The sequence below is a fragment of the Psammomys obesus genome, unplaced genomic scaffold (genome assembly GCF_907164565.1).
Source record: "Psammomys obesus unplaced genomic scaffold, mPsaObe1.curated_primary_1811, whole genome shotgun sequence".
Taxonomy (NCBI): Eukaryota; Metazoa; Chordata; class Mammalia; order Rodentia; family Muridae; genus Psammomys; species Psammomys obesus.
This window is the reverse complement of record NW_026596040.1, coordinates 28,772,514-28,799,345: the sequence shown is the minus strand read 5'-3', so window position 1 is coordinate 28,799,345 and position 26,832 is coordinate 28,772,514. Positions and strand designations below refer to the sequence as shown.

Below are 26,832 nucleotides of genomic sequence, written 5' to 3'. Positions count from 1 at the left end.
ATGATGTGCTCTTTGCTTTCTCCAAAAACAGAAAAAGTGAGGAATTAAGAAATGTATGTATGTAACTATTAATAAAAATAAAAAAGAAATGTATGTATGTCTGTATATACATATATGTGTATGTATGTATATTTAATTGGGAGCCATAAAATTACCTCATGTGTCTGTTTCACTTAGTTGATGCAAAATTCTTTTCTGTTTCCACAGAGCTTCCCAAGGTGGGAGTGTGTCAGTATAGCAGATGGTCCCAGAATCTGGGCAAGGCTTAGCAATGATGCCTGTGAGGGATGGAGCAGAGCAGGTAAGTGCAAAGATCCCAAGCACATCTCCATTGTCATCAAAGAACCAGAAGTCTTTGACCAGGTGACAGAGAACAGCTTGCTGATTTAATGGGTGTAATAGTGTTCTGTAAGTAGAGTTTTTGTCACACTTTGGGGAGCACCGCTGTGGAAGTGTTCCCTGGGTTCTTAAGGGATAAGCACCTGTAACAGCAACTGTGGGTGACCTTAAAGGGAGTTGGAGGGTTTGTTTGTTGTTTGTTTGTCGCTACACTAGAAATCCATGACCAAGAGTCTCCATGAAACAATTGTTGATTCCCCACAGGCAGGATCACCAGACTGAGGCATGACAGTAAGTTACTTCCTCAGGGCTTTGTCTATGTCACCTATGGACTTATTGGGTTGACCTTCCTGATCCCTCCTTGCTTTCTTTCACTTTTTTCAAAGAATATACATATGCATGTATATGTATATATAATTGAAATCAGTTCCAAGATCTAATAGTTTACTGTCCATTAAACATCTCAGAGTCCTATCTAAAATTCACCTTATTTAAATCACATTTGTCATCTAATAACAAAATTAATCCCCTCCAGGATTACCTGCTTTGGAGAGTCGCAGCACTATTTACCAGGTTTGATGGCCAAATCCTGGGCCTCCAAAGTCCATTAATAACCTGTCCCTGAACATTTTAGAAGCTCTGATTTGGAAAACTTGCTGCCGCTGCGCTACTGAGACTTACTTCACTCCTAAGTCAACAATGGTATCTTCTACATCCAAAGTGACCAGAGTTGACAGGACTGCCTATTTTCTCTGGGAACAGAGAAGTGCTCCACTGGCTTTGGCTAGTGCTGCAATGTTTTGTAGATACTGAGGTATGAGACATCAGCAAGTACTTCCAACTTCTTGCCAGTTTCTACACAATGAAGCTCAAACTGCTTCTCCAGAATCACATTTCCTTTTTCACAAGAGTAAACCCTCCCCTTCACATTATTGTCAATGTCCCTCAATCCTTCCTTGATTCTCTTTATGTTTGTTCATTCTGATCTCTCCCACAGTTCTACAACTCTTTTTTTATTAAGTTTTTATTTTTTTATATTAATCACAGTTTATTCACTTTGTATCCCAGCTGTGGTCCTCTCCCTCCTCCCCTCCCAATCCCACCCTCCTTCCCTTCCCTTATCTCCTTCTATACTCCTCTCCAAGTCCATGGATAGGGGAGGTCCTCTTCCCTTTCCATCTGACCCTAGCTTATCTGGTCTCATAAGAACTGGCTTAAAAGTCTGTCTATTCCTCAGGGCTGTGTAGCTGTACTCTACCAACACCTGGCCAAAGGAAACATGGCTGCTTCTGGCTTTTCCATCTTCTAGAAACCATCTGTATTCCCTAGGTTCTGGCCCTTCCTCCATCTTCTAAATCAGCAATATTGGATCAAGTCATTTTCATATTACATCTCCATGACCCCCTTTCTATTGTCATATAACCCCTCTAGTCACACACGGCAAAGGTTCTTCACTTTGGAGAATTTATATGTTTATAGGCCCATCTTAGTAGACCAGGGTAACTTTTGTCAAGGTCTTTAACCTTAGTTGTATCTGTATTGTATCTGATGCCCTTTTGCTAAGTAAGGTTACATTTGTATAAGTTTTGAGGATTAAGAGGCAGACATCTTTGAGCTACAGAAGGCAACTTATGCAAGTGAACACAACCACCAAAACAATGGAGTGAATGTTTTAGAATATGTGCAGGGTGGTTCTCATGGATGTGTGTGTCTAATCTTCACCTGAATTCATGCTCTGACCTGCCCCAGTCACATGAATGGTCAAGTGGGGATGCTCAAGTTATTTCTATAAATAATATGTGAATATAGAACACTCATTTTCCAGCTAGAGGTCCATCAAGGAGATGCCCGATACTGACTTTTGACCTTCACGTGCATATGCTGCCCTCCCCCCTCTCTAGGTAAGTAAGCCTCGCAAATAGCACTGGTAAAATAATGCGTAGCTTTCCTTCCTACCAGCCAGAGTCTTTTCACAAGAGTTGCATTTTGAAGACCTCATTGCATAAAGTCAGCACAACTATGTGGTTTTGTCCCACTGATTCTTTCCCAGACCACCTCCTTACACTTTGTAAGCCTCTGACCTTTGTGTTCTATATGCTGTCACCTTGGTTCAGTTGGGACACTGCCATGACTACACTTTTCAAAATAATAAAATAGTAGATCAAAAAGTGTCATCATTTAGGAAAGGCAAGCTAATCATTTACCAAGACAAACACTCCCGGACTGCAGTGCACTGATGTGCTCACTCTAACAGACACGTAAGCATTAGTCACAGGCATGACACTGTGGACAGTGAAGGCCCTTCAGGGTTTAGGATGCTTCCTCCAGGGGCCTTGCCAACATGGTGGGAAGGGGGAATAAGGAGTGAAGTAAGTAAATGTCAAAGCAAAAGTGGAGCCTCCAAGGTGAGTAGAAAAGGTAAGTAGAAGCAGCCACTTCCTCGCTCGACCCCTTGTTGTCTAAATACAATTGGATCAAGCTATAGCCTGCCCTGCTCCCCCTCACTTTGGGGTTTCATCCTTTAAAAATGCTGTACAACTTCTCTTTGTGGTTGCAGTTCAGCTCCCAAGTGTGTTCTGCAGCTCTGATCAAGCAGTAGCGGCCTGAATACAAGATTTTTTTCACCTGCTTCAATACTTCCTAAGATGAACAGTCAAAGACACAGCCCCCGAGTCTGTGCTGTTGAGTCTGACTGGTCAGTTTTCTGCTACCTAACTCAAATAGAGATCTTGCCTTGCTGGACCCTTGGGATTACTTGGGTTTATTTTGGTTTTTCAGACCCCAACTCTGACAGATGAGGTCCAGCCTGGGTCAGACTGTCATGCGGCCACCCTCGCTAAAGAAACGGTCCTCTTTCAATGTGGATAAGTAGTACCAGCCCTGTATGGGCAGGTAGCACCTAGCTGACCACTCTCTGAGTGTGTGCTTCATGCTCTTGATTTCTGCAGTGTGAGAGAATGAGGGCCTGGTGCCTCAACCCTGAAGAGCACACTCAGAGAAAGATGGCAGGTGTCAGAATGTTCAGGAAGTGTGGGCACAAGAAAGCTTCCAGCTGAGAAATCCAAAGTTCCACGTATTTGTCATTTCATATTAGTAAAACCACCCTTTTAGATTTGATATGTTGGATTTTCTTTCATATATTTAGTATATTTAGTGTTTCTAGCAGCAACTCCACCTGGAATGATAAATATGAACCACTTCTAATATACTATAATGACTGCCTTCCAGCATCCCCACTACCCATGTTCACTGTGTTCTCCTCCTCCTCCCCAGGTTCACTGTGTTCTTTTGCACACTCTCGCTGTCAGATTTTAAAGAGTTCTTATATCATCCCCCACCCCCCAAGGCAGCACACTTCAGAAAGCAGGTAGTGTCCTCCTTGGAAGAACCTTGCAATGAAACAAAGCCAGCATAAGACTGTGGGACAATGGCAGCACTATCCTGCTCTCTGTCGCTCCACTCCTTGCCAGCACCAGAATGAACATCTGCAGGGTAGCTGCAGCGCCCATTAGTCCCTGCCGCCTGTTAGCATATTTTAATGCTGTGATCACAGTTTTCTATTTCTATCGAGGTGCTACAAGGTGCCAGACTCCGGATTCACACATTGCGTCTTTACCGTCCCCAGTGAGTAGACAATGCAGCAACGCTGGAGACAGGGTTGAAAGGTAATGAGAAGGTTAACAGGGAAAGACAAATGGAGCACCTTGTATGCTATGAAGAATAAATACCCCATCACAAAGGTGGGGGCGGCTCTGGTTTTAGCAGGCACTGGTATATAGTGCGTGCCTTGACGATGAAGATTTCTCTTGAAAACTTAAAATAGCCACAGTGTTTACAAAAAGCATCCCTCTTGGCTAAATGTTCCAACCAATATTTATCTTATTAAGCTTAACAGAAGCAAAGCCCCTGTCTCAAAATACTCTTTGGCATCACAGGGGAACGAATCTAGGATCCAGTGTGCCTTCCTTGCCAACGAGCCTCAACCCCAGGCGTTAATGAACCAAGGTTACAGCAGAGAGAGTGGCCGGCTATTAATTTTAACTCATTCTTATGATACAAAAAGGAGGGGGGGGGCATAAATCCAGTGTGATCTTCCAAGGAAAACATCATCAAGCATTCTTCCTTTGAACTTTACACTCCAAGCTGAAATGTAACACAAAGACAATCCAAGTCTCTTGGGGTTTTCATAATGCAAATAAATATGCACCCACCCATCAACAGAAGCAAAGCAAACAAGTCTGCCATCATGACTTTTCAAAGGGTCAACCCTGGAGCCCACATCTAATGACTCATTATTCTTTCTACTTGTGATAAATATTTCCATGTCCACTCAAAAGCCCAAGCTCCTCAGCACCCCCAGCTGACCAGAGCATGGGCATCTGCAAACAAGCCCACATCTGCCCCTTTCATGCCCACTGGCCAGTAACATTTGGAACAGGCACTTCACAGGCTTGTCCCACGAACAGTCTCCCACCAGCCCCTGGGACTCCTTTGTGTCTGCTCTCTCTGGAGGCTCTCAGTCCCCTAGACATGACCACAGGACCAAAACAAACCCACGGCTGATGGTTAACCATGTGGAAGGGATGTTACAGATACACACGGCAGCTGCTTGGTTGGAGGATAAAAATAAAATGAATCGAAGACTTAGCACTTAGTACGCACCCAGTCTGTGCAATTGTTGAGGGAAATGCTCGTGTGGGGAAGGTTCTTTGGAAAGCTGTAGAGGATAACCAAGGTGTTGACCGTTACGCCTGGCTCTATCCTATATTGTTTCTGTCAGAGACTACCAGCTCATGGCAGTTTTCAACTAGTACTCGCTGTGCAGATCTGCCCCACAGGGTAAGGATGTCTCCCCTGCACCAGCATGCTTCTGTCTGTGTGTCCAAGAAGTGGGTCTACTTTTCCATGCTAGATCCTATTTGCTCAGAGGCTAACTCAGGGTATCTGCCTCCTAAAGTGTCAGCCACCACCCAAGACAGCCTTCTGCTCTCAAATGGCAGGCTTAATGCCTTATTATTCATTTTTTCATTCACTTACTCACATACCAAGAGTGTCCAACTTGGTGCCACACACCACACCACTCTGGGCCCTGGAAGCATATCAGGGACAGGTATTGTGGGAGGTCACAATGAACCCCAAAGCAGGGACCTCTGCACACTGACCTATTCCCTATTCATCTTCCAGTATGGCTTTCACCCTGATTCTTCCAAACTCTGTTTTTATATAATCTTGACAATAGGACAATCTTCAAACCCTATTGCAAAGCTCACACTTTTAGTAAGTATGCTGGGATCTTCCCTCTCTGATAACCTTCCTCACTCTATCTTTATTTCTCCTCTCACAGAGCTAATACCTAGAGACCATGGAGCTTACCTAGAGACTCCTAACCTGCAGGAGAGGGTTTTTCCAGGGTCTTTCCTCCTTCTCCTTTAGCTCATCTATCCCAGCAAGTCAGTGTGATGACTTCTACAGCAGGAAAGAACTAGCTTAAGACATGGGAAACACATTGACTATCTACACACATGCACCCAAAACATACACCAATTTCTATGTTGAAATCCAAACTCTCAAGGCACAAGGAGTATAACCCAGTGCTCTGAGCCCACTGCTGATGATTAACCACCACGTGGAAGGTATGGGTTCAGAGCAGTGGTATTAAGAGTATGGACATCTGGCAGGGGATAAAGGCATAAGAAAAGACTCATTATGAATAGGAGTAAGATTTCTTGCTAAAGAGGTTGCAAAGTCAGAGATCTGGTTAACTTCATGGATAAATATGCAGCTGAGGAAGAGAAAAACAACTTCCTTAAAGTTATCCTCTGACTTTCGCATGTGTACCAAGAGCACACAACATACATTAAATGAATAAGGGTAATAAAATAAAATAGAACTACAGCTGGATATCCTTGTGTGCTTTTAATCCCATCATATAGATGGAGACAGGAAGACCAGCTTGGGAACAAAGCAAACCCCTCTTTTAGAATAAAATAAAAAGTAAGTAAAAAGGCTGAGGATATAGTTCAGTGGTACAGTTTGTGCCCAACGTGTGTAAAACCCTGAGTTCAATTCTCAGGAGTATAAAAACAATGAAAAAAAGATGAGTGGGAAGGAAGGGAAAAGGAGTGGGGGAGGAGAGGGATAAGGAGGAGGGGGATGAGAGGAGGGAATGTGAGAGGATAGACAAGAGGAGAGAGAGAGAGAGATCCTTCTACCATGTAAGGACACAACAAGAAGGTGAGACTAGAAATGTGCTGTCCTCAGGTACTAAATTTGACAACACTTTGATTTTGGACTTCTAGATTCCAGAACTGTGAGAGGCACGTTTCTGTTGTTTAAAGCCTCACAGTCAGAGATGGGGCAATAGCTCAGTCAGAAAAGTGCTTGCCTTGTAAGCATGAGGACCTGAGTTCAAGCCCAGAACCTAGAGTCTTCAAAAAGCAGATAACCCTAGTGCTGACGAGGCAGAGCCAGATGGGTCTTTAGGACTCACTGACAAAGCAGCCTGGCCTATTAGGAGAGATCCAGGCTAGTGAGAGACCGTGCCTCAAAACCCAAGGTAGAGACTAAAGTGATGTCTCCATAGTTCGGAGCACTTTCTGCCCTCATAGAAGAACCGAGTTCAGTTCCCAGCACCCACATCAGGTAGTTCATAACCACCTGTAACTCCAGTTCCAGAAGATCAGATGCCCTCATCTGCCTTCTGCAGACACATGGAACACATTTAACATAATTTTTTAATCTTAAAAAAAAAAAGAAAAGAAAAAAAAAGAGGTAGATAGAACCTAAGGAATAACATCTGAAGTTGTCCTCTGGCTTCACAAACACATACCTGTATATGTATGTACACACACACACACACACACACACACACACACGTGCACACACACACGCCCATGTTCACATAGACGGAGAGAAAGACAGTAAGAATAACAGTTAAAACAGTTTGTTAACACTGGTCCAGACTACAAAACATACATATCAGGGTTAGGATACTGAAATATGTCAGCTCTCTGGGTTTCTGCATTTTTTTGTCTAGAGTGCTGGGACTGGTAATCTCCTCAGATCCTCAAGCACAGAGCTGGCTTATCTATTTCTCTCTTTATTGCTCCAAAATTTCTCATGATTTCTTCAAAGTCAGAGAATAGAAACCATCTGACCTGGCTTTCCAAAACATGGTGCTACCCACCTTTCCAGTGATGCCCCCAAAGCCAGTCCTCATCCCCAAATAAGTTGGCTCATCATGACAATTCCTGTGCCACACATCTGCTCGTCCATCTCTCTGGCCCCCCTGCCAGGATGCCCATGTGAGAAGGATCCTCCAGACACCCTCTCCCTGCTCTTGAAGGTGTCTCACATGTGCATGGAGGTGTTTCTGCTCTGTCTCATACACTGGGACTGCAGCCGCTGCTCTGCATCTGAACAGATCTTCTCAGGTGACCTATTTTCGCTCCACATAGAAGAAGGCTGGAATGTGGAGGAAGGTCCTGAGCACGCCACGCAATCCACAAAGGCTGACCTGCTACCTCATCTACTCACTACTCACAAAAATGTCCTCATGAAATTTTCAGAAGAGAAAATTTTCTGGTTTTGCATGTAACTACCTCAATCATGTTTTTTCTAGAATAGTGCCAGCACCTATCCCAATACTAACTTTTAACGCTTGTTTATATTTTAGCAACTTTTCAAAGTAAACCAGTTTAGTTTTATTGCTGTTTCCTATTAATACCCTAACACATGAGTAAGACAAGAAATCACAGAGCATGAAGGCATAGTGGCTACTGGATCCTAATGACCTTGAAAAAAGGTCAGGACAATATGCTCAGTAGACCTGAAACAGTGGAAACCCTGGGTCTTTTGGAACCATAGTGGCACTTTCAAGGATGGGGCCATGTGACTCTTGTGTAACCAACACTCAGTCTTTCAACCTCCTAAGCAAGCATGCCAGGAGAACCTCTCCTCAGTGCATTCTCTTTGGTTGACTCTCCGTGGAAACTTGGGTCAAGGTACAGATGGGCACCTGTTAACAGTTAGCAGGTAAATAATTTTCCAATGGGCACAGCCTCTGTCCCTCAACAAAGACACAGCTGGACTGAACCTGCCACTGCAAGGCAAACACAACCTGGCCAGATAGGATGGCAGCACATATCCCCATTGCTCTATTACCCCTCATGAGAAACTATCCAGGCCCCAGGACCAAAGGAAGTCAAGGTTTAACTCAGCTTTTTTTCCCCTCCCAAATTTTAGAATAATGCAAAAGACACCAACCACCCATACTAAAGACATAGAGGTATATTCACAGCAGCTCCATCCACAGCATACAAATCACATCAGATGCCCCCTTTTAGAGCAGACATGTATGTAAGAGTATAGCCTTTCAGTGAGTTGGGGTTGGGGTATCACTATATCCTTATGGCCAAGGCACATATCTAAACCCAGGGGCAGATGTACAGTATAGAAACAAGAGGCAGTGAAAGCTGCCAGAGTATGGCTCCCTGTATAGCGACCAATGCAGCCAGTAGAAGCATGGCATCACATCTACACAACCGACCTTCTGGACAGTTCCAGAATCATTCTTGACAAGGGCCATCTGGGGACTGGGGCAGGCTAGCTCACTTCTGAGACCTGCAAGCTCTTGAAACTTATGATTTCTTTCTGTCCTCTCCAGTGTCTGTCTACATGAAGACTATTTTTCAGCTGTCAATTTCCTTTTGCTTTCTGTGAAGGAGAAGGCAAAGAACATAATAATCTCCCTTTGCTATTAGCTCTTGGCAAGTAACTGGAATGCACAGAGAGAAATGGTCACTGCTAAATTCAGCCTGTTGTCTTTTCCCTTATTAAAGGCCTTACACCATTTCTCCATGAGACAGGCCTAAAATCTATGAGCTCGGATGGCTAACTTGAAGGTTCTGCTTCTAAGGGTAGGTTCTACCTCTGCCATAACGTCAGCAATCACATAATAGCTCTGATCGTCAGCTTCCACAGAGACGGTCCCCTTGAAAACTTTATACCATCGAACAGAATTTTTCAAGCGAAATTATGAGCAATCGTCACCAAATCAAACAGTGTGATGCCCCCGAGCAAGCTGAGTCACAGCCCCATTCACCACTTTTACATCAACAGACTCCAGGATGGACATACATCACCAACATCATGTAAACGTCCTTCCTGAAATAATGAGTAAAACAGCCACTGCAACAATTCTTGTGCAAGCATAACCAAGCACGGGACTTATGAGGGTTTTACTGAATTTCCTATTGCACAGTAGAAAAGCTGCATCTTAAGGGACCCTGTTCTGGAAGGGTCTCAGACATTCACAAAGCTAGACAGGTGAGTCTTAGTCTAAACCCTTCCAAATTAAGAGTCTAAATTCTAGAAAATGAACAGTCAGTCGAGAGCAACAGTTTCCACCAGAGTGTACCAAGCTCTTCACTATACATAATAGCACAGGCCAGCCAATGGCCCACATTCTCTTATTATCATGGTTCTCTGCCTGTTGGGGCCTGGGTCTGAACTCTATCATTCTTGCATTCTGTGACAGAGCACATTTTAAATTGATACTGTTACCACACCACAGTTGCCCTTTCACAATGTACCTACTGCTTAATAACTGTCAAGCTTGCACTAAAATTGATCAGAAACAGGGGGCCTCTCCTCTTAACATCCCCTCCCTTTATAACCTCTCACCGACTCCTGGGCCTCCTTGAGGAAGCAGGATCTGCATTGATTTCTATCTGATTGCAGGAGAGCTTGCCCTGCCTTTCCCCAGTTACTTAAGCTGGCAGGCGTCTCACTGTGTCCTTAGAGAGCAGGGCTTTGCTCCGGCAGAGAATGTCTAGACAGTATTCATGACCCATCTGTCTGGCAAGGCCCAGCGGATGGCAAACTCTATTAGAACTGAAACCATTTTTCCTCCTCCTCCTCCTCCTCCTCCTCCTCCTCCTCCTCCTCCTCCTCCTCCTCCTCCTCCTCCTTCCTCCCATGCCTTGCTCCCTTTGCAAAGCAAGAATCTGACACTGAAAATTACTATCATTGTTGCAATTCTCAAAATAGCACCACCAGACTTTCATTAACATCTACACTAGACTACTAAATATTTAAAGAAGTGGATAAATTTCATCTGAAGTAGGACAGCCCTGTACACATGAAAGCAGCAACAGAATCAAAATGTAAATCTAAGAGGTTGTTTTTATCTGAGTAAATTTAGCATCACAGCAGGAGGAAACGAAGCCCATCCACATTAAACTTGCCCTCCCATTTGCCCTCTACCTTGGTCTATTTGAAAAGGCAGAATCACTTATTCAAGACTCTGTAAGTTTTTAATCGACCTGAAAACTGTCTTGGAGAAACAAAGGCTGCTAACAAAAGGGGGTGGGGAGGGAGCCTCAGCGGCCAGTGTCTCCACCCCTCATGGCCCACCCCATCCATCCCCATCAAGCAGCCAGGTGGAAGTTTGTTGCTCATTGAAACCTGCTGCAACTGGATCCAGCAGAGTTCTTCAGTCAGCCCAGAACACCCTAAACACAGGTAAGCAGGAAGCATGCAGGAACTTCACAGCCCCCTTGGTAACCATACTTAGATATAACAGAACAAACCAGAAGCCCCTGACCTATGCACTCCACAGCTGGGCTCCATTCCCCCACTGAAAAATGAAAAGGGACGTGATAATCAGGTGAGTTCCAGACAGAGATTAGGGTCCAAGACTGAAAGCACCTGCTTGGTGAGGTAGGCTTTAGGTGATAGCAATGGTTGAACTAGAGTTGGCCTAACAGGCTGTCTCATCTTTATAGCTTGGCTTCTAATAAGGGTCACATAGCAATAAAATGGATAGCCAGAATCCAGGACAGGTCAGTATACCAATGGTTCCTGACATGCTGGGGTAACTTTTCATATTTTTATTTGAAAGTCCAGTGTGAAGCCAAGATAATAAAAATCTATGTATTAATTAAACCTTATTATATAAATAGTTGTTCTTGGAGCCCTCATTTCTGTGGCCCTTCAGGATAGTAGACTATTTAATCTCTGCCCTGTAAATCCTACAAATCTTTAAGAACTGATTAGTAAATCCCTATCTTAGTTTTTTTTTTTTTAATACCACAAAGAGGGGGAAAATGCAGGCAAAAAATAAAAACACAGCTGAATTCAATCTCCCAGCTGAAGCAGTGGGTCCTAGTTATAGGACCAAAGCAATTATCTAATCTTCCAAGCATGGCATCCCTATGAATGCCTTCTAGGATTGCTTTAAGAGACACAAATGAGATGATGTGTGCAAACATCTGGCCCTCAGCAAATGGAAGCTTCCTTGCCACTTCACTCCACTCCCAGGAAGCTGCAGACCTTCAGAGAGCGGGTATTCATTGAGAATTTGCCATGTGCTAGGTTCTACTCTGATTGTTCTGCACTATTTCATTAGATCATCAAAACTTCCTTCTGGGTGAGATACCAATATCATAATCCTCATGTCATAGAGGATAGAGTCAAGGTCCAAGAAACTCATCAGCTATTTTAAAGCCATGGTCAATTGTAACTCTACAGTTGGAACTCAGAGCCTAATGTTCTATGTTAATGTACATCCTGGGCCTTAAGCCATTGTTTAAAATGACTAGTATACCATGCCTATAGGAACAGGTTTTCTTTAAGTAATACCAAGAAACCTGTGGTGCAAGAAACACTGGCAAAAGAGAAGATCTGCTTGGTAGGACCATCATGAAACTGACACTACACACTCACACACATATATGCACACTTACACAGACACTATTGCTCATCCACTCACTCATGCACACATTCACAAAGTTCATGCACCATATACATATACCTACTACACAGAGACTTGCATAGACAGATAATACATACCATGGACACACACACGGTTCTTTATGACCCAGTAAGAAACAGTTCACTTTTTTTTCTGGGCATGAAATAGCCCTGTGTATATAACCATTTACATATTAAAATAACGAAGATTTGTCCCTTAAGGGTTGCGTGATTGAAGAGTATTCTCCCATTATAAAACACAAATTCTACCATATTGCGTATCCTGAAAAAAAAAAAAAAACTTTCACCAGAGCAGGCTTACACTTTGGTTAGTTTGGTATCCATGGTACCCAAATACACATTTAAGAATAGATAACTTGGCAAGGCTAGAGCTTATATCATCTTTGCTTTGTCTTATGTAGTTTTCCAAGATAGTATGGATATCTTCGATCCACAGTCCACTAGCTGTAACCTGCAAACAAGAGCATTTTCTCCTCTGATCAGACTTGAATTTTCTAAAATAATGCATACGCTGACCCAGCAAATCTTGACAGGTCTGTGCCCTTTACACCATACGTGCCATGGATCATGATAGCTGAAACTAGGGCTCCGGCTGAAACCATGTGGGCTTGGCACCCTGAAGGCATATAGTAGTATATTGTAGTAGCAGCGAAAAGGTATTTTCTAAGCATCTAATGTGTATAGTCAATGCTCTGGGAGGGGCATCAAGCATACAAAGTGGCAAGCATAGCTCCTGCCTTGTAAGAATGTAATATCCTTCAAGAATTAAACCTGTGCCTGTGTTCACAGGTGCTACCTTAAGAGGGCACACAGTACCACAGGCCTCCAAGTAGGGTGATGTGGTTCTGGTTTCGGGGTAGGGTCAGAAAAAGAGTGGCCCAAACACACTAAGTCAGACAAGAGAAACACAAGGGCTGGTCTAGGAGTGAGGAAGAAATGAGCACTGGGTGCCAGATGCACAGAGCTGCGGATCTTGTAAAGAGGCCTTACAAGCACTTGTAACCCTCAGTCTTGGCTGTAGAAAAGGACAAGGGGGTGGCCATAACCCCATGTCATGGTCTAGAGAAGCCTAGACCATGTGTGAGACAGTCAAGATTGACAACTGGAAAACAGAGCCTGTGATCCCAATAACAGAGAGCCTTAAAGAGGGCCTGGGTACCTATCAACTGTGGAGAGAAGGTGGTCCAAAAAAGAAAAGAAATAGGGAAAACTGTCTACCAGATTTGGCAATGAGCAGGTGGTTCCAGCGGAAGCAACTGTGAGAGAGCAGTGGTCACAGGGCCCACAATCCAGGAAGTGAGTAGCAGCTGGAAGACTAGAGCTGAGCAATGAAAATGGAAAACGGGTCTGACTTGGAAACTGGAAAGACACACAGAGATGCTGGAAGCCCATGAAGGGCAGAGGCAGGGCCAAGCTCACCTACAATGAGGTGCCATGGGCCTCTGGGGAGGATCTGGATGGACAGTTGATTCAGTACAGGGTCTGCAGGGTAGGCTCAGTAGTCCATATTCAAATACAAATTATGGAAATGTGAATTTGCGTGGAAGGAGGGTGGAGCATTGCAAGGAGATCTGGGGGGGGCGGGCTCCTGAAATGGAGCAGAAAGGGCTGCTACAAAAGCTGAATGTGTGCGTCCAACTGTTTCAACTCTTCCATCTGTAACAACAAAAACACCATTGGCTATAACTGAAGAACAACAGAGAAATGGCTCATATTTAAATCAATTCATCTTGGGGCACATACCTCAGGGTGATTGATTATATTGTTGATAGGCACTTCTCTTTATAGATAATTCACAGGGGAAAGAACAGGACTAGTTTATGGCTGTTCTGCATCCAGCGACAGCACACAAAGACAACCAGACACACGAGCCTGCTGATGGAAGACTACTGACCCCTACAAAGTACTTTTACACTCGCACACAACACTCACAACTGACTCTCTCCAGATAGTGCCATCGACCTAGCAGAAAAACAGGAACGGCAAGGAACGGATGAACATGGTCACCGATACCGTGGAGGAACAGAAAATTCTGTGAAGCAAACAATGCACACCGTGGAAAGTCACAGCTGGAGGGGGGTGTTAAGAGAAGGAAAGGGTTTGGAAGGGTCTCTACAGGAAGTTCACAGCACATCTCCCACCCCCACCATCACCGCCACATTTTTGGCTTCAGATCCTGATTCAAACAGACTGTACACAGAACAAACAGAAACACAGAATATAAAGGTAAACGGTGGGGGAGTGGGAGCACTAGGAAAAGAAAGAGAAGGTGGGAAGGGAGGTGGGAAGGGAGGTGGGAAGCAGAGCAGGGTGCAAGAATACACACACACACACACACACACACCATGGAAAGGCCGCCGTGAAACCCAATACTTCCCAGTACTAACAAAACTAATAAGAACACAAAAACCTAGATGCGAATAAGACAAATGGAGAACTGGGTGCCCAGTCTATTAGGACACTTAATGATATGGAAAACTATTTTTTAATGCTTACTGCAGTAATTATAGAAAAAAAATAGGTCTAGCAGCTGTAAGCCCTGGTTGTGGGTAGGTTTTCTCTAGGGTCCAAAGTTCTCCTCAACAAAGACACCTGAATGGATGATCGTTTCTGCTTGATGCCTGAAGACAGCAGGGTGCCTTTGGGAGAACACTGAGGAAGGTGAGAGAGCTGGTTCGGGAAGGAGCGCAGTTGGCTCAGACTACATCTTATTTCATCATTACTCCAACCGGCCTGGGAGTTGAGGGTTCTTTCACGAAAAAGTTTTTGAAATTAAAACTCTGGCTTAATTGAGAACTTCTGTTTGGCTTTGGTCCATTTGATTCTGAGTGTCAGTTTTATGAGGCCACCTATAGGGAAAGCAGCAGCTTCCGCCTCTGATGAGGACAGAGAGCTGCTGTGTTCCCCGCTTTTTTCCGAATCAGATCCTTCCGGTTAATTGGAAATTCCACTGGAGCTGAAAGCGAGAAGTCCTTCCTGTTGGTGGCTGGCACATTTCACCTCTGGGCTTCCTTGGGAAGCCGGGGAGCGGCACGGGTCCCTCAGTAGTGATTGCTTAAGCCTGAGTATGGGCGGCCGTTCCAAGCTGTATAGACTATAGTGTCAAGGGGGCCACAGGAGCTCAATTCTCCCTCACTGGGCTGCCATGACAGTACAGTGCAACAGGAAACCCAGCTGGGCAGGAACCCTGAGGCAGCACGTGGCTGGTTTGCTGAGGAGGGCATGAGTACATCAACGCAAGCTCGCTTCGGGCTCAGGGGCACAGCAGACCCGATGCAGAAGACGTGGCGCCACTTACTGGCTCCTCTCTGGCCCCAGCCCAGTTTCCAACTCTGTCCCCCACTGGCCCCAGCCACAGCAAGCCCACCTTGCTGGGTCAGGCTGCCTTGTTCCTGTCCAGGATGGCACCATCCTCACTGCTGTTCCATGTTCCTGCTGGTTGATGCCCCAAGCGTCTCCTTCCCTAATCATTCAGGATGCCTCTTCCCGAAGCCATGATTACTAGTACAAGCAGAATGATTCTGTCCTCACTTGTAAAGCACACAGTGCTGGAAGCAATCACCTGTTGCTTCCGACATTCATTTGTAGTGATCGTTCTGTGTTTTCCCTGTCACTCTCAGTACTGCAACAGCAGCATGTTTCCTTCATTCTGCCATGATGATTAGTACAATGGCCAGAGAGGGCACTGAATAACTAACCTCATCTGTATACTCACTGCTCAGGAGTACAACAACATTTTGATAAAAGAGCCAAGGAAGGACATGAGAAAACCGTGAGTTCAGTCTGTCAGCTTATTCTCTCTTCCACCGAAAGAGACATGTAGAAAAACTCTCCCTTGAGATAATCGATGCCAGTATAGCCTTGTGTGTCTATACGCTATAGTTTCACAGCAAAATAAACCAGCCTCAGTCAATGGGTATCTGGCCACAGTTATCTGAGTAGAGAAAGGGGCAGCTGAAACCATACGCCCCTAAACCAAAACATTTTCTGAAGGAAAAAACTACTTAGAGGTGGTGTAAAGGCTGCTGTTCAAATGGCTGACTATGGGCAACAGTGGGGTTTTCTTTCTAACCTTAATTCATGCTAAACATTTTCAAATGAGAAACAGATATCTGAGACATTCGAACAGTGGTGCATACCTGAGGCCAAGAGCAAAGGCAAAAATAACAACAACAAAAAAAAAATCATTGATTTGGTTCCTCCAGATATCAAGAAGGTCCCACTTTGCTTCACTCTAAGCCTCAAATATCATAATATTCAGTATTTTCTTTAAGAGACCAAAGCAGGTCAAATAAGCAAACTCTGTTTCTAAATAGGATCAAGAATAAGTGCTACAAGGTTTGTTGTAACATGTGCATGCTTGCACACACACACACACACACACACACACACACACACACACACAGAAGACAGGAATTCCCATAATACTTGAGTTTCTTCAAGATTGGTAGGGAGGTGCAATTTATTTATGGTATCAGAACTCTTCAGAAGGCACACTGTCCATCTTCTGTGGAAATGCACCTAGAAAACCCAAGGAAAGGTTTGTGTCACCCACTGAAACTTACCAACAGAGAGTCTCTAGGACACCGTGCACATCTGTACGTAGGAGTCAACTCTTGTTTGCGTCACATTCTCTTTGGGAGAGATATGGGGCAGGGGTGCACATATTCATTCTATATTAGATTGGCCTCTCAGGTTGACTGGAAAAATAAGCACAGAAGCAGCTACAGCCGCTCCAGAAACCCCTAATCACAGAGAATAGACCAGCACCGAGGTCATGGGGAACATTCATTACGGGACTGTGCCAGCTGAAGGTGCCTGTGTCCTGCCTGGGGACTTCCTGTGTGCTGCCTCCCTGAGGCACCAGAGGGGGGCTGGCATTTGTCCCTAGGGAATCTTTCCAAGAAGACAGTGAGTTCTGGGGATGCACTCATTCTTGGACACCTAGACACGTATTACATATGATGTGTGATGATGATCAAGACAAATCATATAAAGCTATGGAGACTCAGCTTCCCAAGGGATGCCCAGGCAATATGTGAGGAAGAAGAAGAGGAACAGGGAGAGGATGAGGAGAGAAGGAGGGGAAAGGAGTGTGGAAATGACCATGCAATTATGTAGCTCACACTGTCCATATCTTCCATTAAACTCGTGTGTAATCTTATATGACAGAAATTGTGCCCATTTCATAGATACCAAAATCCAAGTCATATAGGAATTCAGTCACTCCATCATGCAAAAGCAACCTGCCTAAGTGCTAAGAAAGTCCTAGGACCAGGATCCTAATCCATCAGACTAGCTTAGAATAAGTTCATATTCACCAAACACTTATGCCTTGGAGGGTTCAAAATTACTTACTTGGATTATCTGTTTCCCCATAGTGTACACAATAGCCATTCTTGTACCCTGGTTACACAGATGCTCTGGAGCACTGATAAAAACATCCTAATGACTGCTAAGAAAGCTGTCATGAAATGGGACCCCATTCCAGCAGTCTAGTTTGAAACAAGTAAATATTCAAAGCATATTTAACCAGGCCTGTGATACAGGCCTGAAAACCCAGCTACTTTGGGAGGCTGGGGCTGAAAGAGTCAAGATTGCAAGTTTAACACCTACCTGAACTACAGAGTTAAAAGGCCTGCATAGGAAGTTTAGTAGCAAGACTGTGCCTCAAAACAAAAGAGAACTGGTATGTAGCTCAGTGGTGTAGTATTTGCCTGGAATGTGTAAGATCATAGGTTGTTTCCAGTACAGAAAAGAAAGAAAGAAAAACCCACATTTTATTGTTTAGAGAATACTAAACAATAATACTTCTCTGTGTTCATGGAAACGGCAGAGAAGAGGGGTCCTTGCTCTTGGTCTTCTGGCATGCTGCCTGCTTGTCTTCAGGAAGAATTCCCCAATCCAAGTCCCAACCCCTCTTTCCCTCTACCACCCTCCTCCCTGTGTCCTCTTCCCTTTGCCAGACCACAAATGTATCAGAATATCCATAAGCAGAGAGTGAGAGACCACAGACTGAACAACTCCAGCCAGCCAGCCAGCCACATTATACAAACACTACCACACAAGCATACTCTAAGGAAGGCAGGACATCTGTGCTAAGGAAGTGCAGAGCCAGTCCTAACCTTTGAGAAGTGTCTTCTCAGCATATAAAGACAGAACTTGAAAAACAGTCAGGATATTGAAATTCAGGGGCTGGAGAGGTGGCTCAGCGGTCAAGATCATGAACAAGCATGAAGCCCTGATTTTGTATTCCCACATAAAAGCCAGACATAACTGTTTACATCTGTAACCCCAGCGCTGCGGTCAGGGGTGGAGGTAAGTAGAGCTCGGGGGCTCACTCACCGGCCAATACAGCCAACATGACAAGCTCAAGGTTCAGACACTGTGTTAAAAAAAAAAGAGTTGGAGAAGCAATTGAGGAAAACATTTAATATCAACCTCCGGCCTTCCACATGTGCCTGTATGGAAAAGTATACCCACTCACACATGGGCAAGCACACGAACAAATAACCAATATGTTTTAAAATTAAAATAAAGTTCAAAATGATAAAACAACCAAAAAAAAATCTTAGAAAACAAACATTGAAGCTCCTGAATTTGGCAAGCACAAATAGCAGGCTTTAAAACTCACCAAGCATAGTTCTTTTTATATTAGGCCTATACATAGTTTTTTCCCTAAAGTAGCATAATAGTAGGGATAGAGACAAATGTATACAGTTTTCGTTTTCTTAAACCATCTCCAAATTTACAGTAATCACATTTTTGCAGTCTTATTTCCACATACAATTTTAATTTAAAAAAGACTTGTTTTATGTGCATGACTGTTTTGTCTGTATGTATGTAGACTATGTACATGCCTGGTGTTCGTGGAAGTCAGAAGAGGACATCAGAATCCCTGAAACTGCAGTTAAAGATGAGTGTGAGCTGCCATGGGTGCTGAGAATTGAACCCAGGTCCTCTGCAAGAGCAGAAAGTGCTCTAAACCTCTGCACCATCTCCCCAGCTTCCCAGAGTTAATGTTTGCTAACCATAATGGCCTCAATATTCTATCAGCACTGGTATGAAGAGGGTAGGAATGGATCCTGAAACGATCAGAGGAACTTCATGAAGAGGCTTGTGTATCTCAGCTTCATGGCACCATCATAAATACTTTAGTACAGCCCAACCTAAAAGAAGGAAATGTTTATTTCAGCTCAGTTTTCAGAGGTTTAAATCCAGGGGCAACTGGTTCCATTTCCTTAGGGGCTGTACCAAAGCAGACGTCATATTGGAAAGCAAACTGTGGAACCAAAGTGCTCACATCATGGCTGCAAGAAACCCTGAGGAGTGGTTATGCGAGCTCGCATCTATAATATAGACACTTAGGATCCTGAGGCAGAAGGACTGTTGTGAGTTTGAGGCCAGCCTGGGCTACATAGCAGGAATTTGTCTCAAAACAATTACAATAAAAGGAGCCAAGAAATGAGAAGAGGGACCAAGGTCCCAACATCTCCTTAAGAAAGGCAGAATACCCCTAGTAAGGCTTCATGTCAGCAAGGCTTACCACCTCACAGAGCCCTGTGGCCTGGAGACCAAGCCTCTAATGTCAAACCTGGGTCTGGGGGAGCACTAACCGAACACAGCAAGAACAGCACGACAACCTTTCTCTCTAGGTAGACAGACAGGAAAAGATTCTTACCCTCAACCCACTTCACTTGGTTCATGAAAAAACAGAAAAAAAGCCACTTCGAGCAGAATTCACATACTTTATTTCCATTTGGTATTTAATAGCAAAACATACAACCATAATCTTTAGAAATCTCATCTAGTTATCTCCATTTTTGTGGATAATTATGGATCTGTCTTCATTTAAAATTATTTCTGAACTCATACATTCAAAAAGGTCTCTAAAGCGAAGAGCACAAACGTATGATTTACTTGGAATCAGCTGGGGCTTCTCAAATCAACAACAAAGACCCACTACAAACCACCGTGCCAGCAGCCAGCACAAGGTCAGACAGAGTTCTCCGTCTTACACACGCCATCTTCCATCCTAGAAGAAAACCTTGGTGAAAATGCACAGCTCTGTCCTTAACTAGAATACATGACATCTCCACCTCCCATCTGCTTCAAAACACCATCAGACAGAATGCCACAAGGATGAGCCAGAGGGACTTACAGTTGAAGATGCCTGGAGGCGGATGCTCAGTCACCAGGGGACAGTTTTCTTCATCACTGTTGTCCCCACAGTCATTCTGTTGGTTACAGACCAGTGAACCAAGATACAAGCATTTACCGCTGGTGCAGGTGAATTTGCACTCTGAAAAAGCACAATATAAAGCATGAGGCAGTCAGTGCTTGCTCCGAGTTTGTCCGTTGTCACCCCACCCCCCGTGTGCGTGCCATGAGGATTTGAGAACCGAGGGCCCCAGGAAACTGAACTCAGAAGGGCTGTCTCGGGGAGGCTGATCCTGCTACGAAAATGCACCGCACTACCTTCGAATGAGTACCACAGTTGCCCTCTTCCTTCCAGCTCTGGCCCTACAAGGGTTACTGTGCTTCCGAGCAGCCTTGACAGTTTCCCATGCCCCACATTCCAGCAACAGGGGCTCATCCAACTTGACCCAAGGTGGATCAAAAATTTCGCTTCCAACTCAAAATGTTTTGCGGCAAAATGTTCAAACCATTTGAGCATGTACTCCTCTCATGCCTACGAAAAAGTTTTAATAGCAGCATATATATTATAAAATGTATATTTTATAAGACAGGAGAAAACACGGTGCTCTGCTCCCTAAGAAGCATGGGTGTGAAGCACAAGAACGAAGCATTATAAAATAGCATGGCATTCACACCCAAATCCCGACCGGTTTACTGAACACAAAAATCCCTCACTGTACAACTCCAGATTTGAAAGTGGAATTCACTGAAATGGGTCCTTAATGTAAAATTTCTAACTTAAACAATTTTAAGAAATTAAGGGTGAGAGATTTTTACAACAAAATAGAATCAGTTGTATAAACACCCATGTGTATCACCTCGGACTCTTAAATACCCACAGAAATTAAGAGGAGCCACGCAGGGCAGGTGTCTAATAGAAGGAGCTCCAGAAAGAATCACAGTGACGGCAGCCGCCACAGCTACCTGAGCTGCCACGGCATTGTCCCTGTCGCCTATCAGAGCAGTAAACCTGGATCAAGGGTCAAGTCATTGCAACTCCAAGTTTCCATTAAAATAAAATTCCAGATATAAGACTGTGCAGAGTCCAGCAATGTCTTCCCAGCTCTTCTAAGCATGAGTAGGGTTGCACTAGTTAAGACTATCTGAGAAGATAGCTGCCATCTGAGAGAAACTATTACCTGTCACAAAGAACAGCAGCTAAGTCAAAGAATGCTAGTGAGCCTCTATGAGAGGGGCATTGGAATTCTTCCATTTGTTCACAGTCTGAGAGGATATAAGGAAAAGCACTCAGACCCCAACTGTGTGTAAAATAACAGGAGAATGGGGTCCAAGTGCATGCCGCACGCTCTGAGCTGGGCCCACCACCTAAGTTAGAAACTGTGCTGAATGGGATCGGGTTGCACAGTACAGATGTAGCTAGAGCTGAACTCTACCATCCCATACGGTGGAGAGATTAAGATCCAGATGTTTGAAATCTCATTTACGAAGTGACAGTTTTTAACTTGATGGGGAAAAAAAAAGGAATGTCAAGGAAAGAATTTATCTTCCTTTCCAAAAGAAATATTGGACTTCAGACGAATGCCAAGCACGAAGAGAACATTAGCCAAAAACAAGAGCTCTCAGAGTTACTGAAATGGTTAGACACTAACTGAAGAGTCTACCACTGCTACAGTTTAAGAGGATTTAAAGCTAGATAACCACCTTCAAGTTCATGTGGAACCTCAAAGAAGCAATAGAATATAACTACGTGAGGTTGATTCGTTCATTCCTATAACCAGTACTCAATGTTTTGTGCCCATTTTGTAGACAGAGACATGGTGACAAGAAGCCAACAATCTAGACAGGGCCAGGCATGTTAGTACACCTATCCTCTAAGCCCTGGGGAGACTGGGGCACAGGGTGGTGAGTCTAAAGCTAGTCTTGGCTACATAATTGGATTCTGTCTCAAAAAAAGTAAATAAAAAGAAAAGAGGAAGGGAAAAACTAGCTTCCATTAAAAAAAAATTACAGCATGGATCCTCCAGAAATGTAAAGAGCGGGGGCTGGAGAGATAGCTCACTAAGATGACTGCTGTGCTTGCTGCAAAGTATGATGACCTGAGTTGGATCCCAGCAACCATGCAAAAAACTAGCAATGGAAACATGTAGCTGAAATACCAGCAAGGGGAAGGCAGAGAGTGGAGCATCCCAAACAGCCTAGCCAGTCAGCACGCTTCAGGTTCAGTGAGTTGTCTATCCCAAAATAATGAATAATGATGATGACAATAATGTGGAAGGCTCAGGGAGGACATCCAAGGCAGCCCTCTGGCCTCCACACACCCACGCACATGTACATGCACACCGGCACACATAAGAGGGAATGACCATGACCGCATGCGCGCGGGCACACCCTCCAAATAAACCAAATAAAAATGTGAACTGGTTCTCTTCTAACTCCAAGGGTGCACATTTTCTTCTTCGCATCCTTTGCTGGCCCAGTCAGTCTGTAACAGGCACTCAGTGAATAACAGATTTGTTCAATAACTGACTGATCTGACCTGAGCCGCATGAGAAGACCTTATGCAGGACATCCTGTTTGTTCGGCTGCTGGCAGAGGAGCCTCAGAGAGCATGCCAGGCCTCCCACCAACACTATCCCAGCCTCCAAAGGTCCACATCCATTCCCTTCTGCCTCTCTACCAAGCTTTCTCCGCCTCAAGATCTGCTTTCTCAAAGTTTGGGACTCGCCTATGATAAGCACATCCATCCATACAAACTGTCAAGACAGCTTGTTTCCTTAAGCAGGCCTTAGCGGTGCCATGGGAGAGCCGGTGCTATGATTTGCCTAGCAAGCTCTTCCTCATTAGAGAACGGTATCAACCCAGTAAGTTTCAAATTCATATAATCCCCAACTTCTCAGCAGCAAGTCTTTAGTCAAACATCAAACTAAGGGTCCATCACACGACCACTCAAGCTGGGTGTGGTGCTACACACCTGTAACACTCAGGGAGGCAGAGGCAGGCAGATCTGGCTGAGTTCCAGGCCAGCCTAGTCTACAAATCGAGTCCAGGACAGCCAAGGCTACACAGAGAAAGCCTGTCACAAAAAATAACAACATAAAAACAAAAAAACAAAAACACAAAAAAAAAAACAAAAAAAAACACAGTCACTTCAATCAAAATGAACTGAATAGACTTAGATAATAAATTCATTAAATAGAATAGATGCATTTATTAGTTCTTCATATGGTGTAGGAAAATACTTTAAAAATATACTATAAAGCAGTTGAGCATTAAACTTCAGTGGAAATGCTGGGGTGAAATTTCAGAGCAGAGAAAAGCCTCTGTTGAGGCTGGCAAGCCTGTTGTTGATAGAGGCCGGCACCCAACATGATCCAAAGGTCTCCTGTGGAGGCCGTCCCCAATATACTTTCCTACCCCAAACCTCACATAGTCTGATCCTCTAACATGTAGGGTACTGTGATAGTCCAAATGCATTAAAAACCCTAACAGAAGACTCTCACCTCAACTGCACACTGGAATGACCTAAGCATCTTTCAAAACTAATGATACCTGGGTACTAGCCCAGGCCACTGCTCTTATTGGCTTAAAGTGTAGCCTAAACAGCAGGTGTTTCTAGAGTTTCTTTAAGCAGTTCTGATGAAGATCTAAGACTACCCCAAGAAGTAGACAACTCATTTACATGGCACCCTCTCTTTGGCTAAGATGGCTTACTAAGATATTTAGTGGTGTTTTGCTAATTTATTAAACAATTTTTAAATTTAAGTATACAAGTACTTAGGTCATTCTTGGATACACTGTATCCAAGCTTTTCTGTCAGTGGGGTATTTCAGGAACTTAGTAACCATAGCACTTGGGATCCATACTGCTGAAGTACAGAAAACAATGCATTTTGATTCCCAGACTACACTCTCACACACCAGAAGTAGGAATTACTTTCAAAGGAGTAAAATTCAAATCACAGAAAGATGATACACAAAATATTTTCATTTCTCATTTTGCCTATTCTTTCTGGGCCTTGTTGAGTATTCCTACCAATTTAGAGTTTAGAGGAACAAATGATTATTAAATTAGAAACATTTGGATAACAAAGTCACAGCGATTTCATATGTAGCATGCAAATGAAGAACTCAGCAACCAGTGTTAAAATCATTTATGACATTTAAATAACACCTCTATTTTAAAAGAAGAAGAACTTTTCAAGTGAAGAAAACAGCATTTCTTTATGCCATAATTCTCTTTGATTTCTTTTTTTTTTAAAAAATTGCTATGATGGGAGCTTGCAAGATGGCTCAGTGGACAAAGGAACCTGAGGCCAAGCCGATGACCTGAGTTCAAATCCTAGAACCCATATGGTGGAGAGAGAGAGAGAGAAACGGCCAACTCCTGCAGTTGTTCTGACTTTCACACCCCGCCATTGCTTTCATGCACACACACTAACAACATAAAACAATAATAATAATAATAATAATTTAAATGACTATAATTGATGCAGTAATAGAATTTTTTCCAAATTTGGGTTCCTTTCTACATCTCTATAAAAAAAAAAAAAAAAACAAAAAAAACTGATGAATTCTTTTCAGAGTCTTAGAATCTCTTAGAAATTCATAGTTTAACACTGACAGGAACTTGGAGACACACTGGGCTATCCAAAGTTGAAGAACAAATTTCAATTAAATTGAGAAAATAAAAGCTTTTTTCTTGTTGTTATCCTGAATGTCATTTTATTTTTTAAATTCTTTATTGATTACACTTTATTCACTTTGTAGTGAATGTCATTTTAATTATGCATAAACTAGTATTAACCATTCAGGACGTATCATGTAGGAGAAAAGAAAGGAAAAGAGCAATTAAGAAAAGTTTTTCTAATATTTTATCAACTTTGAGAAAACAAGGGGTTTAGATCCCGACATTAGAACAGAAACAGAATATCTTAGTGTTTATGTGAACTCCAAAATACCGCAAAAATAGCTATATTTTAACAATAGGACCCTAGGCCCCAGGAATCTACGAATCTGAGCATTCTAAACCCAAATGCAGACTGGTGGAACAAAACTGCTTTTCGAGACTAAATTTAATCCATTTGGTAGAGTCAACATTCTAGTAGTTAAAAGGCAACAAAAAGTTGTTCTTGCTTTTTCTTACACTCTTTTAAACTCTAGTTTTCACAGATGGAGTCTCAATCACAAAATAAGGACCTATATACGGCATTAGCTCTCAGCTGTAAAATCAGCCCTTTGCGTGAGTTGGCAGAGCAATCTATGCAAGCTATTTCTGCTAAAATTCCTACAGCAACACTGACTCATTCAGTTCACACATTTGCCATTCACAAACTTGCAGGCAGTGATTCTGGCTCCGCCATTCTGACATCAAGGCCTGTAACTTGTAAGTAACAGGGACCTCCTCAGTGCACTCACATTGGGAGGGACAAAAAGACCAAACACCCACAAGTAAAGTGTAAAAATGAATAGGTTCCTTGGCTGGCAAGACAGATCAGTGGGTTGAGGCACTTGCTTGCCACACCTGATGCCTTTAATTTAAGAGCCAGTACCCAGGCAGAAGAAAAAAAAAAAAAAAGATTTCAGAAAGTTGTGCTCTGCCCCCACAACACACACAAGCCCAAATTTTAATACAAAATTTAAAATAGGTTGCTAAATTCAAAATGAATGATTTATTATAATAACCAATGCACACTTACAGTTCTTCCTACAGAAATCCAAATACCTGATGGACTTTTATATAATTCTATATATTCTATAACTCTATATATTATATAACTCTGCCTATTCTCCTGTAAGGTCAACATTTTCCCATAATAAAAATAAAGTCCAACAGATACAGCAAGTGTGAATACAAGACAAACAAGCCAAGAAATGCAGGGCACAGAAAGATAATGGCCTTTAAATCACCAGGCACCCCAGAACATGGCCATGAGCCCTTGCCCACCCCTAACAATAAGCATTCCAATTAATCAGAAGCAGGCAACTTTTCTACTTCTACTGCTTCAGCGGATCTGCCCCACTCTTTATTAAGGGGTGTTGTACAAGAACACGAAGATGATCTTAAATACTGATTTTATCAGAGAAGGCTTCCTATGTCAGCCCTCAGTGAGGACAGAGTGTTGGAGTCATTGCTATGAAGGAGGCCAAAACAGCAGTGTCCCTTACCCCACCTCTACCCTACCCCCATTGCCATCGCTGTCCCAGTAATGACTTAGCTGAATTTGAAGATAAAGCTAGAAGAATCTTGAGCATGGCAAAGTTATCCATCCCTAGGATGTTTTAACTGCCAGCTCCCTGTAGCATGTAAAGAGCAAAGACGATCAAGCACACACATAAAACCCACACACGGTACTCTTGCTGAGAAACACAGGTGACTCCAAATGTGCAGTGTTCAATCAACACTCACCTCTCTAGAAACATGAAAAAAAAAAAAAAAAAAAAAAAAAAAAAAAAAAAAACCCCGCCCCCCAAAAACCCCACACCCCCCCGGGCCCCCCCCCCCCCCCCCCCCCCAACACCCCCCCACCCACACCCCCCCAGAAACCCCTCACTTCCACCT

General features: G+C 43.5%; 1 protein-coding gene across 7 annotated transcripts in view; it reads right to left on the bottom strand.

The window, feature by feature from the left end:
• Ldlrad4 (low density lipoprotein receptor class A domain containing 4) overlaps nucleotides 1-26,832 on the bottom strand; it is a 332,822-nt gene that overhangs the window by 141,265 nt on the left and 164,725 nt on the right. For all 7 annotated transcript variants that reach the window (XM_055622727.1, XM_055622721.1, XM_055622728.1 and 4 more), the window contains one exon: nucleotides 20,276-20,416. In XM_055622727.1, the coding sequence (XP_055478702.1) occupies nucleotides 20,276-20,416 (141 nt within the window). The remainder of the gene's footprint in view (nucleotides 1-20,275; nucleotides 20,417-26,832) is intronic.